Here is a 16,178-nt window from a genome sequence, read left to right as displayed (position 1 = left end):
ACAGTGCAGGGCACCTGGAGTAAACAGAAATGAGAAGAAAAAAAACCAAAACAAAACAACAAAATAATCAAGTGCAAAATGGAACAACAAAAAAAAGTCCAGAAGGGCTGACACAGACTATGGAAGGCAACTCGAGGAGATTGAAGTCGTGTTCCATTTTGCCTCTGAAAATAGCTGGTGCCAGGGAAAATGAAGGCAAACAGGAAATTGCCTTTTTTCTGACTATAGAAAGTTTTTGTGGGTTTTATGGGGTTTTAGTTAATTCAGGAATAGGAGGCTGTGAAAGTGTCTTACCAAAATTTGAGAAGTACTTTATGCCACATGAAAATGAAACATGAGAGACATCATTTTTTTCCCAGAAAGTGCAAAGGGAAATTAAAACTGTAGCAGTGTATGTGAGTGATATGAGGCTGAAGACCCATTCTTGCAATTTAGGAAGGGAAACTGAATCTCAGATTTAAAAAATAGAGGGATAAGTAAAGAAAACTGAACAGGGACATGAATTTTGATTACAAATGGAATCTGTGAAAAAAGAAATACCCTGAGGGAGATGAGTGTTGATAGATAGGGGTGCAAAGATCTCGGACCCTGCAGGTAGGATTGGAAGTCCAAAATACCGCAGGAAAAAGACCTTGGACTGAAAGGCAGGCAGAGCTAAGGTCAGCCAAGAGACCACATGTGGCTGTAGAAGTTGTGATAGCTGACACAAACAGGAGCAGTACCTGAAGCACCACCAAAAGGGACAAGTCCAACATCATTTGCTTAGGTTGGTTTTCACACTTGCAGCCAATGGTCAATGAACTATCAGACTGCAAACAGACACCTGGAAGTGTGAAGGTGTACTGGCACAAATTGGGCCATGGGCAGGCAGGCACACACAGAAGCTATAGCCACCATGAGAGTGGCTTGCTAGGTAAAGGAGTATGAGGGTTAGATGTGTGAGTCAATAACAAAGCAGCAAAGGAAAATATTTGCAATATTATGAAAATAAAGGGTATACCTCAGTGCAATAGGGGTGTGTCAAGCCCTTAATGCTACTCTGTGTGTGTGCCCATTGAATACTGACACATTCTCAAATGACATTGTGGTTTGGGCAAGCCAGGAACTGAGTTTTTCATAAAGGATCAGGTCAGCTTAGGAAGGATTTGTAACTCCTGGGCTTTAACTAGGTAAACACCTATGATAAATCTGTGTGATGGAAATGATGTACCAGAGAGGTAATTGGTACAAATGGAAATGGCAAAGTTATCACCCACACCTGCCCTAAAAGACAAGGTTTTGTGGGAATGATGAGCCTGTAAGGATGTTTGTGCTGGCCCTGACAGTAACTTAAATTTGCTACTGAGTGAAGATGTTCAAAGAATACAATCCTAATCAAAGGCACTGAGAAGATGAAGGAGTTAAAGATGCCCTCCATGCCAAAATAGTGTACTGTTGCAGTTCTGTTGTCATACTGTGGTCACGCCAGAAACCAGTGATTAAAGAATCACAGTAATTAACAAAAGCCATATGTGTCAGAGCTGAAGGAAGTTTCAGGTTTTTGTTTGTGAGACGTGGATTTTAACTCCATTTCGTTTCATGTTACTACTGAAAGAAGGCTTATAAGCACCCTCTCTTCTCTACTCACCCACAAATATAAACATCCTTTTTTGTCCCTCTGTTGAAATTATATGCCTTGTCAATTGAGTGCACATCTGGGAGAGGTTGGTAGTTGTAGGTAGTCTTTCAAAAACATTTGGCGAGCAAAATCCAGAGTTCAGCAGTATAACCATATGGTGATTACAACTAGCCAACCTTTTGCACCCTTGTGCTGCCAGTGGACAGTGATTGTCAGATCTGTGGCTTCTGGTGCTGTAGGAAATATCTGCGGTGCTTACCTCCAGGTGTATGGGTAGCACGTCTTGCTACTCCCAGCATCTTATGGGCACCTCTCAGTCCTAGTTTAGGAGGGGTTTATAAGATGTAATAGTAATCCCAATACATGGAAGAAATACATTGAAAATTGTAGATCAGTTAGGGATGGAAAGCAAGGTTTGTCAGAAGGGCTGAGAAAGCTTTAGCTTATGACACTGAGTATTGTAACTTTAAGTGGTTTAGCTCCATGGACAGAGGAAGTTTTAGGGAGAGGTGTTGCTCAAGCATTTGTTCTGGTAAGCAGAAACAGTTGGATCTACATGAGTGAATAGAAGAAGGATCTCTTTCAAGCACAGTGGGCACAAAGGCGTTCCGGAATGCCACGGTGAGTGGCAGGGAGCACCATGCCAGGGCTGCTCTATGCTCAGAGTGTACAGCATTTAGCTGGCTGGCTGGAGCTTACCTGCTACTGTTTGCCTTATCTCAGGCTCATTCAATTGCAGCTGCTAAATATAGCTCTGCTTTAGCATCTGGAATAGAGATCTGTGCAGAAATGTTCAACTTATGCAATAATTGTAGAGTTTTCCTTAAAGTTTACCTTTGTTTTCTGAAAAGACGTGAAGCTGAGCTTGCACTGGGCACAGTCCAGTGATGATGTGTCGGAATTGCATTTGGACAGTAGCATAGGCTGTATTCACATTTGCATGTTTCCAAAATATGATATATTATTGGCTGTACTTGTCTCCTTAGACACCCTTGCTCTGCACAGATAGCATAGGACAAAGTGCAAAAACTTCATTCGGACACCTAGAAAACTTGTTCTAGATCAATCACAATTCCCTCAAATGTCTCACCTTGGTTCCAGGGGCCAGTTAAGCAAGTGATACAGCGTTCCTGTTGGTTCAGGCTCCTGGTCAGCCAGGCATGTCAGGCAGTGCTGGCTTTTCCCATACTCAGAGATCTTTGCAGGCTGTCAGCACCAACATCACCATTAAGTCCTTTAAATAAACTGTCCAATGCTTTGAACACCAGAATTTTCGTTACTGACAGGTTTTGACATTATTTTGTTCAATGCTCAATTCCTCTGTGTATCAGGGTATATTCAGTGCCTTAAATGCATTTCTGGTGCCTGGCTTTTGGCTTCTGGGCCAGGAAGTTTGCAGCCAGCAGGGGAGAAGTTTTTTACTCAGAGCTGTACAGGTTAGTCCACCCCAAACACGAAGGGTGACCAGCAGATGGACAATAGTGTGAGCCAGCACACGGTGAGCACAGGCAGATGTACAGGAAACCAGTGTTTTCTGCTGCTTCCTCCTCTTCAGGGAGGCTGGTCTTGCTCTGGGTAGTCACACAGTTCCTCTGTACCTTAAGCACAAGTCCTGTGCATGTATTTTTCCTTTTCATATAGGGCCAAAGTAGTAGGAATGTCGTTTTCGGTCTCTCCTCCACCAGCCCCTTCTTTGCACCATGTCAGGAGATGAACAGATCAAAATGTCCAAGGTAAGGTAGCCCACACTGATGCAGTGCAACTTGTAAACCTGAGATGGTTTTGCATTTTAAAATACTCTGTGTGATGAACTGTAGCTGTTGGCCATGGGGCTTAGGAGTTTTGTTCTCCCATTCTATGGGCACAGAATTACATGTATAATGTGCTGCATCATGTCATGCTGCAGGAGAAGAAACCCCCATTGTGAATTACCTTCTCTTTTCTCTTGCAGAAGTTCCATGGAGTTGGACTAAAATAAAGTTTTGGGATGTCTCTATTTGGATTAAAATTTGGAAGGAAGAAATTGAAAGGTGAGTGCGGTCTGGTAATGCCATTGTCACGGCTGACAAACTAAGAAATGTAAATACAGCACATGTGCGAGCCCTTGAGACTGTGTTTGGGAGCATGTTTTACACCTGCAGAGCAGATGGGGGAAGACACACTTTCTTTATTTTTCCTGCATTTCATACTACCTTGGAGGAGTGCTGTGGACTGTGTACCAGTCAGCGGGGGGACATCTGCAAGTTTGTGCCCTGTCATGGCACATGACTGGCTCGGGGACGTTGAGTTTTGGTGTTTTTTTTCTACAAGGATCTTTCGGGGGACTGAGTGGATGAGCAATGCACAGTGCCCTCCCTCAAACAGTTTATAAAAAAGGCTAGAAGTAAGTTAGTGTGAAGGTCTGATACGGTCTTTTGATGATGGAATGTGTTGATGGCAATGGCCTGGATATTCCCTTCAATGAGAGGCAGGAAGAAGAGAAAATTACAGAGATGCACCCTGAGAGCCCCCCAAAAGCTGCTGATGAGAACACTAACTCTGGAGGAGAAACCAGAGGCTACATAATTCCCCCCCTGTGAGCTCCATGTGGCACCCAAACAAATGGGTGTGGAGATAAGGAGCAGCCATCCTCTGCAGCACAATCCTTACTGGACTTTGCAGCAGAAATCCCAGAAGAGACAAATGCTTGGAAGAAGTCCAGCAGGAGGGCTACTAGCATATCCTTAAAGCGGTCCACCTTCCTACAGCCTCTTAGGGTGCTTCTTCATTAGGCTTTCCAGCTGGAGCCACTGAACTGAGGCTCATGTTTTATCACTTCTCCTCCAGGCCCAGGGTGTGATCTCTGGTCAGGGATCCAGGTCCGCAGACACTGTGAAGAGGGAAAGCCTCTACCCTTTCTTTTCCAGTGTGTTCCTCCCTGCATTTGATGAACACACAGATTAGTGCCCTACTCGTGTTTTGACATGAAATTATTTTTTTCCAAACCTCACTGAGCTTAGAAAACTGAATAGCTTTTTCCCCAGGGTTTATTTTTACAATTGTGCTCCTGTTTCCCCTTCCTGGCACAGGGTAGACCATGAGCCCTGGTGTTAAGACAGGGGCATCCATTTGTTTCTATGATGGTCCCAGGAGAGGAGGTTGTGATTGCTTCCAGGGAAGGACCTTTGCCAGCCTTGAGGTCTCTTTCTCCATCTTGGCTTTGGTGATGATGGGAGCCACCATCAACCCAGGGCATCCCCACTCGTAAAGCAGTAGCTGCTCTGATTCTCAAAAGATTATGTTGCTATATTAGGAAAATTTTGTGTTTTGCCTGGCCCTCTGTCTGGGTTTTAGGAGAGAAACGTTCAGTACACTCCCCCCCTTCAACCAAGTGGCTAAGAAACTCAGATCTTCCTAGATAGAAAAACCATACTTTATAGGGAAAAATAATTTATTTAAATATTTTATGCGCTTTTGATCACCAGTTCAAAACCCAATGAATTTAAACTGGAGGAAGTTCAGTGAAGGATAAGGGAAGCTGGGGTGATCAGGGAATGAGGAGCTTCCATAACAGGAAGCTAAATGAGCATTGTTTCCTCCCTTTTTATTTTTAATTATTTTGCCTTGCAGCCCAAAAGCTGAAAGGGCTATGATTGCTCCTTGCAAACACTTCACCGTAGTAAATGCCAGTCTTGAAGTGCTATTTTAATCCAACAGTTTATGAGCCTTTGTATTTGGAGAAGTCTGTAAGACCGTGCTGCCTGAAAGCAGGCAATGCTCTTCCGCGGGGAACATCCCCTGCACTTATCTTGGAGAGACAGTATTGCTCATGGAAAGACCAAATTTCTGTTCCAAAACCAAAGCTGGATGACAGTTAACCTTACTGAAGAGCCATGCCTATGATGTGACTTTCATGGGAAGGAATGGATTACCTCAGGAGTCAGCTGCTGAAACTGGGATCAGGATCACTCCCTTGAGAACCAGTAATACTTTGTTTTTTCTCCCCAGCAGGACATGGCTGTTTCCACATAAGCTGAGATGCATGCAAAATTAGGAGAGTTTTTTCAGGGTAGATACAGTTTAACAAGACAGGTTACATGGTCTAAATTTCTTGGAGATAAGAGGCAGGTTTTTTATAGTTTTATGTTCTTTATACAAGGAATCAGGGATGTAACTAAAACTCATCTTCACAGACCAGTAACATGTAGTGTCATGTCAGATGCACAAAGGCTGTTGGAGGAAACCAGTTCCTAGATGACCAAACCTCAGTGAAGCTCTTCAAGCTGAACTGGGGAACTAAATCTCTTAGATAAGCAGCAGTAGTGTTTCTGTGGAAAAGATGCCCAAGATCTTTTACACTGAGGTTTAAGCTACAATGAACATTGACGAAACAGAAAGGAATAGGGACACTTTTGGTCCATGGAGTGTGTGGAAAGAAATAAGGACCGTGCCTTGGTGATGGCTGGTAAATGTGAAATATCTCTTCTCACTGACTTGATCCCACAGCAGCTTAACTTGGCACCGGAGCTTCATACCTTGAGAACGGGGATGTTCAAGTACTATCTATGAAACTGTTGTGGTTTAACCCCAACCAGCAACTAAGCACCACGCAGCTGCTCACTCACCTCCCTCCCACCCAGTGGGGTGGGGGAGAGAATCAGGAGAAAAAAAGTAAAACTTGTGGGTTGAAATAAAGACAGTTTAATAGCACAGAAAGGAAGAAAAAATAATAATGATGATAATAATAATAAAATGACAATAATAATACTAACAAGAGAATTAGAATATAAAAAACAAGTGATGCACAATGCAATTGCTCACCACTCGCCCACCGATAGCCAGTTAGTTCCCAAGCAGCAGTCCTGGCCAGCTTTCCTTCCAGTTGATGTACTAGGCATGACGTCCCACGGTAGGGAATACCCCTTTGGCCAGTTTGGGTCAGCTGTCCTGGCTGTGTCCCCTCCCAGCTTCTTGTGCCCCTCCAGCCTTCTTGCTGGCTGGGCATGAGAAGCTGAAAAATCCTTGACTTAGGAGAAACACTACTTAGCAACAACTAAAAACATCGGTGTGTTGTCAACATTCTTCTCATACGAAATCAAAACCATAAGACTATACCAGCTACTAGAAAGAAAATTAACTCTATCCCAGTCAAAACCAGGACAGAAACAAACTGAAATAGGGAACAGGGGGAACTCATCTACACAAATAACCTTTTGTGTGCTTCCAGTTGGTGGCAAGAGCTGTCATCGCTGCAAATTCATCTCCATAAGCCCAGCCTAGGGGCACTGTGAGAGGAAGAGGAGGGATATAAATTGAACCAGGGCTTTTGGAAAGCTCCATTGAGATTTCCTTCTTGCTGCTAGGGACAGCCTGCTCTCCAGGGCAGCTGGATTTTGAGCAGCTGAGCTCTGGGTAAAGCTTGGCAGGGGTAGCAGCTCCCTGTGGAGAAGGCAGCCCAAAAATGGCTCTAGAGACATAGGGCTGCCTTCTGGGATTCCCATCCAGACCTGATAGGAAATGTCTTACCATAACAGACATAGAGTATGAAAAAAATATTTATTTTTACATAATTTCCCATGAGGGAAATAACTGTGAATTGAAAAACTTCTCAACGTTCGTTTCAGAGCTGTATTTATTTTTATGATTTTTACATCACTTCCTATCACTGTGGATCACTGTTATTAACAACATGTGCAATTGTGTCAAGCTGTGGCATTACCAGCATGTCTAGGAGATAGTGTTTTCTAGCAAAGGAAATTATATGTGCCAGCCAGTCACTGTCAGACTAGTTTTTAAAATAAAAACAAATTACTATTTCAGATGCTTGATTTGGCATGCAGATATTGGTCAAAATAATGTCAACTACTATTACAAAAACCAGGATACAAAGTGATATAAAATTCTAAACCAAATTTGAAAAAGAATAGATTTTAAAATGAAAGTTTTCCAAAATGAAGAAAAGATAATTTCTACTGCTAATATATTTGAAAAATGCATAGTTTCATTCTGAAGTGGACTGAAAACAAACATGAGAAGATGTAGATGTTCTTGGGAAATAATCTGTTGCAAGGCATTTCTGAGACGGGTGAGTCCCCACCCCTTGCCCAGAGCCATGGCAGGTGGGTGAGACATCACTGGGAGGAGGAAGCAAAGGAAAACTGGTATTATTGCAGGAGACAGAGAAAGGGAGAGATGAGACAGCCTCTGACCCTTCCCAGCATAACCTAAAAGGGAATATTTTCCATTTTATGGTTATCTAGCACTTCCTCCAGGCCTGTGTACCCAGAGTGCTGTTTGACCACGAGTGTTGTACATGCTGCACAAATCTGAGGCATCCTTCTGGAGCCCTCTTTTCTTGTTTTCTCTCTCCTTATGGTGCTAATATCAAATACTTCATTTAGTAAAGGGCAGGATCTAATATTGAACTCTATCTTCATATTAAAAATTTACTGGACCTGAGGCAGAAATAATCCCCATTCACCCTCAAGATTTTTTATTTCAGACCTTGCATCTGCTGTATGAAAATGGAGGTATGTCAGTACATCCCTTAAGTGGGCACTCTGTTAGTGATGCTAGAAAAAAAAATAATTTTGCATTAATACTAGGGACATATGAAATCTTTTACCACGGTAGGAAATTCCAGTTGCCGTGTAGGGATTGTTTAGTGCTAGCAGGAGGCTGAGCTCAGTACCAACCACCAAAGACAGAATCCATGACCACAAAAGTGTGTTTCTTGCATTTCATTTCTTCAGGAGGAAGGAGTATTCTTGTTCTTCTGAAGCAAAAAGACATCTAAAGAAGATCTTTATTTAATAGTGGAAGAACAGGCAGGAGGGAATAGGGCTAAACCCATTTATGGTGGTGTCTCTGAATGGTCTTGCCGCAGGTTTTTTTTAAATTAAATCCCTTACACTCAGTACAAGCAACTCCATTTCAGAGGTGAAAATGCATGTGATGGCCAGCATAAATCCTCTCCAGCCACAGCAGCCAGAGAAGGCTCCATAGAAGAGGGGGCATCTCTATGTCAAAAATGTGCAGTTTTGTAACATGGAGCCCTGGTGGACAGCCCCTTCTTTGACTCAATACTAAAACCCAAGTTTGTTTGCCAGGCAACTGGGCATGCTCCTGCTCTGAGCAGGGCTTGGCTGTGACCTTCCCCTTCTCCGTTTCCATCCCACCAGGTTCTCACCGCTCCTCCTGCCCCAGCCTCGCTCGCTGCACCCTGCCAGGCTCTGGCTGTGGTTCAGGGCAGGGATGGGCTTCGGTTTCGTGCCGCAGAGCAGCAGGCACGCCGGCACTGGGCAGGTTACAGCATTAGGTTGACACTCGGGTAATGAGGGTTTGGCTTTTGTCTGTGTCCCAGACTGGCTGTGAAATGTATTTAACCACTGTGAGTCTCAGACATGTCGTATGGCTCTTGCCTTTACCCTTATATCCTCTGATCCATATTAAATGTTGAGCTTGTTGGGTAAAGACCTCTGGCTTTGGTTTTGGGTAGAGTTCACTCAGTGCAGCTCTGATCCCAGCAAGGCACTGCTGTATTATGAATGTGAAATCCTACGATATGGCTGCTGTAAAAAAAAGAATCCTGTTCTCTTTAACCTAATGGTAGGGACTCTACCCAGTATAGCACCTGCAAATCAAGAAACTTTTTCCTTCATCTCTTATGGTGGCAAAAAGGGGCAATTACTGCTTTAAGGTGAAAAGAGATTTTGGCTACTAGCTTGTGTAGTAACTTCCCTAGTAACAGCAATTTTAGGTGCCTTATGCAGTTTACAATGACTTGCCCTCTCCCATAGAGCTGCCTTTCAATGAACACTGTAATTCTCTTTTTCTGGGGGGAGGCTGGATGTACTGACGCACCATGGCAGGTTTCAGTTACTTGTGCACATGGACTAACCGCCCAGAAAAGACCAGAAATAAGGGCTAAGATTTCTCTGCCTGTGAAGAGATGGGTCGTCTCCTGGGTGCTGGATGTGAGGTGGCACTTGTGCCATTGCTGAGAGGTGATGCCAAAAGCTGGGTCACAGAGTAACAATGAGGAGCCCAAATGTAGGGTCAACAAAAGTAGGAGGGAGATGGAACAGGAGGTGGAAGGAGACACATCATGAGATCTGAAACAAAAAACGTGCTGCAGCTGGTGGAGGTCTTCTGAGACTGCGTATAGCCTGTTGCTGGAGAGACGTGAATTACAGTCTCAGGAAGGTCAGATATGTGCCCCTGGGAGCAGAGTAACCGTGTTACGGCTTTCACAACTTGATATTGGTAAGGTTAATAGCTTTGCTAAGAGCCACTCTGCAAGGGAAGCTGGGGAGATGAACCCAGGTCCTAGATGCCACTCTTTGTAGCTGGTCCAGGGCAGTGTTTGTGCTCTTGAGGTTGCTTGTTTAAAGGGTGGAGCAGAGATCATTATTTTTACAGAGTTTATGTTGTCTCTGTTCTGTTGTCAGGCTTAGTTACACTGGCACTCCCCTAATTGGGCTGTGTTCATTTCATGCATGAGGTATCAGGCCCTAGTTTGTATATGACTTGGCAAAACCAGGCAGCCCTTAACCTGTTTCTTGGAGCCACAAGACCTAGTATCTACAAAATTTTTCCAACAGCCTGTTGAAAGCATTACTCTTGGCATATACTCCTTAGCATAAACCAGAAACAAATTTCCAGGCTGTCTGACCAGACCTTGAATCTAACCTTTTGCAGGACTTTTCCGTGCAGCAGTCCTAAATGGAGAAGGCTGGTGGGCTGGCCAGTTACATTTATAGCTGATTTTTGGCATGGGTTTAATTTTATTAAATACAGATGTTATTCTGTGGTTTAGCTCCTAAATCTGTCTGCCTGAGAAAACAGCCACTTTCCCAGTGACTTGGTCTCAGTGGTTAGACCAAGAACTGGGCATTAAGCCATATTTATGTATGCTGAGTTTCCACTGATGCATAATTTAGAATAGTTTTCAGTGGCAGTGAAATGATAACTTGGAGCACAAATCCCATTCCTTCTTTCCAGTGATTTGTGACTGCAGTTTGAAGAAGGAGAAAGTTTGAGCTGCTTAGAGATATAAAAAAGTTTCAAGAAATGAAAAACTTCTCATCTGATAGCTCTTCAGGTTTCCCCTCCCTTTTTCCTCAATGCTTTCAGAATCAACAGGGCATGATAAGACATGAGTGCTTGGGTCTACAGCCAAAATACCCTGAGCTGTGGTTTCCAGGCAAAGCTGGTGTAATGCTTGACTTTCCATAACTTTTTGTTTATTGTGGTCATCCAAGAGGCTTCATTTCTGTCCAAACAGTTCCAGAAACAAGTAAGAGTTGTCTGTTCTCTGATAGTTGAGAACTGCTGGTGTAGGAGACACAGCAGTAGGACCTCATGGTCCTCCATTGGTAAAAATAAAACCACTGAGGCAGTGTTGCCCTGTGCATGTGGTCAATGGTGGTTCTCCTTTGGTGCAGCCAGAGGACAGAAAGTTCTGGTTGCTGATGTTGTTGGATGAGGCACCCTTTGCATTTCACTGTGGTTGTTCTTGCTTTATCCAAAGGTATTGCCCATTATCTGGTAAGGAAAATTAAAACCTCGCCACTAGAAATTAGCCTTGTATTTTGGCCTGTGGTGGGTTGACCCCGGCTGAACGCCAGGTGCCCACCAAAGCTGTTCTCTCACTCCCCCGTCCTCAGCTGGACAGGGGAGAGAAAAATATAACAAAGGGCTTGTGGGTTGAGATAAAGACAGGAGAGATCACTCACCAATTACCATCACAGGCAAAACAGACTCAACCTGGGGAAAATTAACTCAATTTATTACCAGTCAACCAGAGTAGGGTAATGAGAAATAAAACCAAATCTCAGAACACCTTCCCTCCACCTCTCCCTTCTTCCCGGGCACAACTTTACTCCCGGATTCTCTACCTATCCCCCCCCCCCTCCCCCCCCAGTGGTGCGGGGGGATGGGGAATGGGGTTTACAGTCAGTTCATCACACTTTATTTCTGCCGCTTCATCCTCCCTCAGAGGCAGGACTCATCACACTCTTCCCCTTCTCCAGCGTGGGGTCCCTCCCATGGGAGACAGTTCTCCATGAACTTCTCCAGCGTGGGTCTCTTCCATGGGGTCACAGCCTCCTTCAGGCATGTCCACCTGCTCTGGCATGGGGTCCTCCCCGGGCTGCAGGTGGAGATCTGCTCCACCGTGGACCTCCCTGGGCTGCAGGGGGACAGCCTGCCTCACCAGGGTCTTCACCACGGGCTGCAGGGGAATCTCTGCTCCAGCGTCTGGAGCACCTCCTCCCCCTCCTTCTTCACTGACCCTGGGGTCTGCAGGGTTGTTTTTCTTACATGTTCTCACTCCTCTCTCCACCTGCTGTTTTTGTGTCCCAGCAACTTTTTTTCCTTCTTAAATCTGTTATCACCGAGGTGCTACCACTATTACTGATGGGCTCGGCCTTGGCTTGCGGCAAGTCTGTCTTGGAGGCAGCTGGCATTGGCTCTGTTGGACACAGGGGAAGCTTCCAGCAGCTTCTCACAGAAGCCACCCCTGTAGCCCCCTCACTACCAAAACCTTGGCACACAAAGCCAATACATGGCCTTTAGGGACACCACCTCTGAGAGGGATGGATGCGTATGGCAGGCCAGAGACTTTCCATTCAGTTTTGAACCAGGTTCATAGCTATCTGGGGCCTTCAGAAATGGGTTGTCCTAAAAAACCTGCCCTTAGGTACCATACAATCAGGCACAGGAGTGCAATGCCTTGTGTGAGTTTCATTTGCTGTTCTGTTTCACGTCCCACTGCTCCATATTTCTGCACCATCCCTAAGCTGTTTGCAGCTATTTGTGTGTCTCACCTAAAAGTCAGCCATTCCTCTTGGAGAGTACATCTCTCACCGTGGTGAGAAGCCAGGCTCCTTTCCTCACTGGAGCAGATACACGCATGGTTTCTTTCTAGGAGCATTTGAGATCCTTGAATTCAAATGCACGTGCCAAGTGCCTCTTCCCTGGCTCCACAGACCCTGGGGGCAGGCTGAGGAAGGGGGACAGATCCTCACTCCCCCAGCAAGCCCTGGGGAGAGCAAAGGAGCTTGTGGCACGTCCAGCTGCTGCCAGCAGCACTTGGGTGTCTGTTTCTGTGCGCAGTCCCCTCAAGGGCTGCCCTGCCTATGAAAAACAAAAAGTCACTGAGAACTTTAGAGCGCCTCAGAAACTGCCGTGTGACCCCGAGGCTCTACCGTGTGCCCCGTGTCTCATGTGCTGGCAAGGGAAGAGATACCCAAAGGGCTCCAGCCCAGATTGGCAGTTCTGGAGGTCTTCATGCCTCTCTGTCCATCAAGCATTTCCATAGCTCCTTCTGGTGTGGCAGCTGGGCAGACCTGCCAGCTGTGAGCAGCCCAGACAATGTTGTCCCCTGTGAGTGTTCAGCCTTTCGTTTCAGGGTCACCACAGGTCTGTGGCTTGCTCATGCTGCTCCATGTAAGCGCATGGTGCATGCAAACAGCTCTGCCTCTGCCTGCTGGTTGCCCTTCCCAGGACTAGCACGGGCTTTGCAAGCATGCCTCCACAGCCCAGAAGGTTTTCGAGCTTTGTCATCTATTCCTATTTACATTACAGCCATTTATCTTTTCTGTGGCGTTTATTCCAGGACTAGACTTGGAGCCCCTGGGGATGGGATGAGAGTAGTCCTTACTGTACGAGAGGAAACACACGAGTGTTGGGAAGTTCTGATTTTAACAAATAGCTCTACTTTTTGTCTGCTTTGATAATACTGGTTGCTCTCATGAAAATTCCTGAAGGGGCACATAACACAATAGTTGAAGCCCTGCAAGCCTCGACCTCTTGAGCTCTGCTTCTGTTTTCCTCTGGGACACCAGAAAAGTTACTGTGATCTCTTTGTACATTGTTCTCTCCATTGTGAAAGATGAGAAAAATGTGTCGGAGGAAAGCAGTGAAGGATTAAGCACTTTGAGGGTCTTGAATGAAGCCTCTGTGGTTGGTCTGAATCACTCAGCTGGGGCAGATGGCAGTAGATTCGAAAATGCCTGATGCAGCTAGATGTGTGTGAGTTAAGGGAAAAGCACATTTACCCGCTAACATAGCTTTACATTAGTAATTAGAGGCCTTGATGAAAACAGCCCACAAACAGGGACCAAAAAAAATGGTGATCTGAAAAAGGGCTTAAAAATTAGGGATGCAAGGATAGCAGTCAATGCACTGAATAGCTTAGATGTTTGTGAATGCAAGAGTGAATTAACAGGAAGAACTTGATGTCTTAACACATTATTTAATAGGTGTAATAGACACATGCTGGAAAAACTCATGAGGCTGGAATATTAATAGAAAAGAATAAAGCTTATCCTGGAAGGCTAACAGGTTTTCCTTGTATGTCCATGTGCTCTGAGATCCAGCATGAAGAAAGAGATGAACAAATCACAGATCTCTGAGTAATGCTACAAGGGTAAAGAACACAGGCATAACAAACCAAGAAGGTCAGTCTTTTGTGGGGAAAAAAAAAAAGTTTTCTGAGAGACAGGGCATGGTGGTAAATGAAGAATTCTAGCTATGCAGAGGCAGAGTTGGAGGGGAGTATAGGGGAACATGACCTGTTCAGCTGACACAGTGTTTTGGTGCAGAGGTGGGTAATATTTTAGCTAGAGAGAAGGCTGTTCCAGAACTGATTCCCTCCAACAGGGAGGAGCTGGCTGGTCCTGTAAAAGTAGGAGGGAGTGTAAATGGGAATGATTATGAAATGACAGTATGATACTTAGGAAAAAGTGACAATAGCAAAGTGTTTAAAATGGACTTCCAAGAAGGAAATCTTCAGTAAATATGAAGATCTCGTGGGAAGGAAACCTGGGGTGGAGGGACAATTAAGCAGAGCTGTCATTTCCTTAAATAATTGATATTAAGGGCACAGGTATAAGTTATCATCTTCCAGGGTTGGCCTCAGAAGGGTCAGTAAAATGGAAAAATCACAAGCTCCTCACTGACTTCAGGCAGAGGAAGGATGCCTCTAGAAGGTGTAAAGCAGCTTGTTTTATCCAGCAGAAACTGTGTGGCAAAGGCTCAAAGGGACAAAAAAGCTATTGAGGACATAAAGGGCAATAAAAGTTGTTCTGTAAGGGTTGCGATCTCTGGGGTTCTGTAACCCTTCTAGTAAGAGGGAGATCAAAGACGGTTTATGTCTGCTACTCAGGGAAAAAAGGCTAGCTAATAACGCTAAAAAAACTGGGGTTTGGATTTTTTTCTCTTTGGACTTCTAATATAATAGTTGCCAGAAACAGAGGAGAAGGTGGGAGGTTTGGGGCTGGAATAGAGAGGGAATGGGTTGGCTGGATAAGGTAGAGCATGGCCTGAAGCAACGCTGCCTTTGGGAGTTTCTGGTGCACATACAGGCAAAGTTCAGAAGACTAGGAAGAGAGCAAGCACAGCATCTGTCTTGAAACAGGGGGGAAAGAAAAGCTGAAAATATATCTATATTATAGATATATTAGCTTCACTTCTTGGGTAAATGTTAAGACAATCCAACAAACCACTTCAAAGTAACTAGAAGTGTGTGTGTGGGGAAGAGTGGATTAATAGTCAGCAGTCCTGGAAAACTGCATCAAACCAAAATTAATTCTGTATTAGTGGTAGCCAGAGGGCTAGGGAAAAAGCCTTAGATAGCTGTCATGTATTTTGACTGTCACTTACGGCATTTTTACAAGTAAAGTGGAGATACATGCTTGAGATAAAAATCACCACACAGCGAGTGCCAGACTGTTCAGAAAAAAAATACACTGACAATAGTTATCTATGACTGATTATGAAACTTGAAAGATTCATCAGGGATGTATCCAGAGTCTGGTATTCAGTATTTTCTTCTACATATTGAGTGGCAGAATAAAGTAAATCTGTGAACGGCACCACACTGGCAGGAGATACAAGTGCTCTGAAAGATTGGATTAGAATTGACTAGTTGGAGAAATAGTCTGAAAAAATTTGGATGCAGTTCAGCAAGGACAAATGAAAGATTTGCATTCCCTGATGGGGCATCGGCTCTGCCAGAAAGAATCTGCCAAAATGGATCATATTCTGGAATGCCGTTAGCTGCGTGCTGGTGGTGCATAAAGATATTATTTTAAATTACTTCTAGGTGAATTCCCATGTCAAATATGCATTGTCCACAAGGTAGGTGGAGTGTGTCTTGTGCTCCGGTCCACTTTGGTAAGGCCTCAGCTGCAAACTACAGCCCATTTTGGCCACTGCACATCCAGAATGAGGTAAACTAGCTGGGAAGTCCACTGCAGAGCAGGAAGAGTGATGCTACTTCTGACGGATTGACCCATAAGAAGTGCCTGAAGAATCTGAAGTTGCTTAGCCTTGGGAAGAGAAGACTACAGTAAGGCATAGCAGCCTTCAACACATAATGAACTCACCTGTGCGCTGTGTCCTTGGCAAGAACAAGGAACTGAGGAGGAGCAGAAGAGCACAGTTGTCCATCCCAGGAGAAGATATCATTTGTTTAAATCGAAGTAATGAGTTTTATGTATGTCAGATAATGGGGAAAAAAACTCCCCTAGGAGAGGGACACTGCAGTCCTGGAATAGGCTGTGTGAAGAACAGC

The 16,178-nt window shown here is 44.6% G+C and overlaps 1 protein-coding gene across 2 annotated transcripts in view; it reads left to right on the top strand.

Annotated features, from left to right (window-relative positions):
• LOC126036146 (phospholipid-transporting ATPase FetA-like) overlaps positions 1 to 16,178 on the top strand; it is a 75,843-nt gene that overhangs the window by 3,435 nt on the left and 56,230 nt on the right. For both annotated transcript variants that reach the window (XM_049795557.1, XM_049795558.1), the window contains exon 2: positions 3,570 to 3,648. In XM_049795557.1, the coding sequence (XP_049651514.1) occupies positions 3,606 to 3,648 (43 nt within the window). In that variant the 5' untranslated portion in view covers positions 3,570 to 3,605. The remainder of the gene's footprint in view (positions 1 to 3,569; positions 3,649 to 16,178) is intronic.

Source organism: Accipiter gentilis, chromosome Z (genome assembly GCF_929443795.1).
Source record: "Accipiter gentilis chromosome Z, bAccGen1.1, whole genome shotgun sequence".
In the NCBI taxonomy this organism is placed as follows: domain Eukaryota; kingdom Metazoa; phylum Chordata; class Aves; order Accipitriformes; family Accipitridae; genus Astur; species Astur gentilis.
This window is presented reverse-complemented; position numbering and strand designations above follow the sequence as displayed.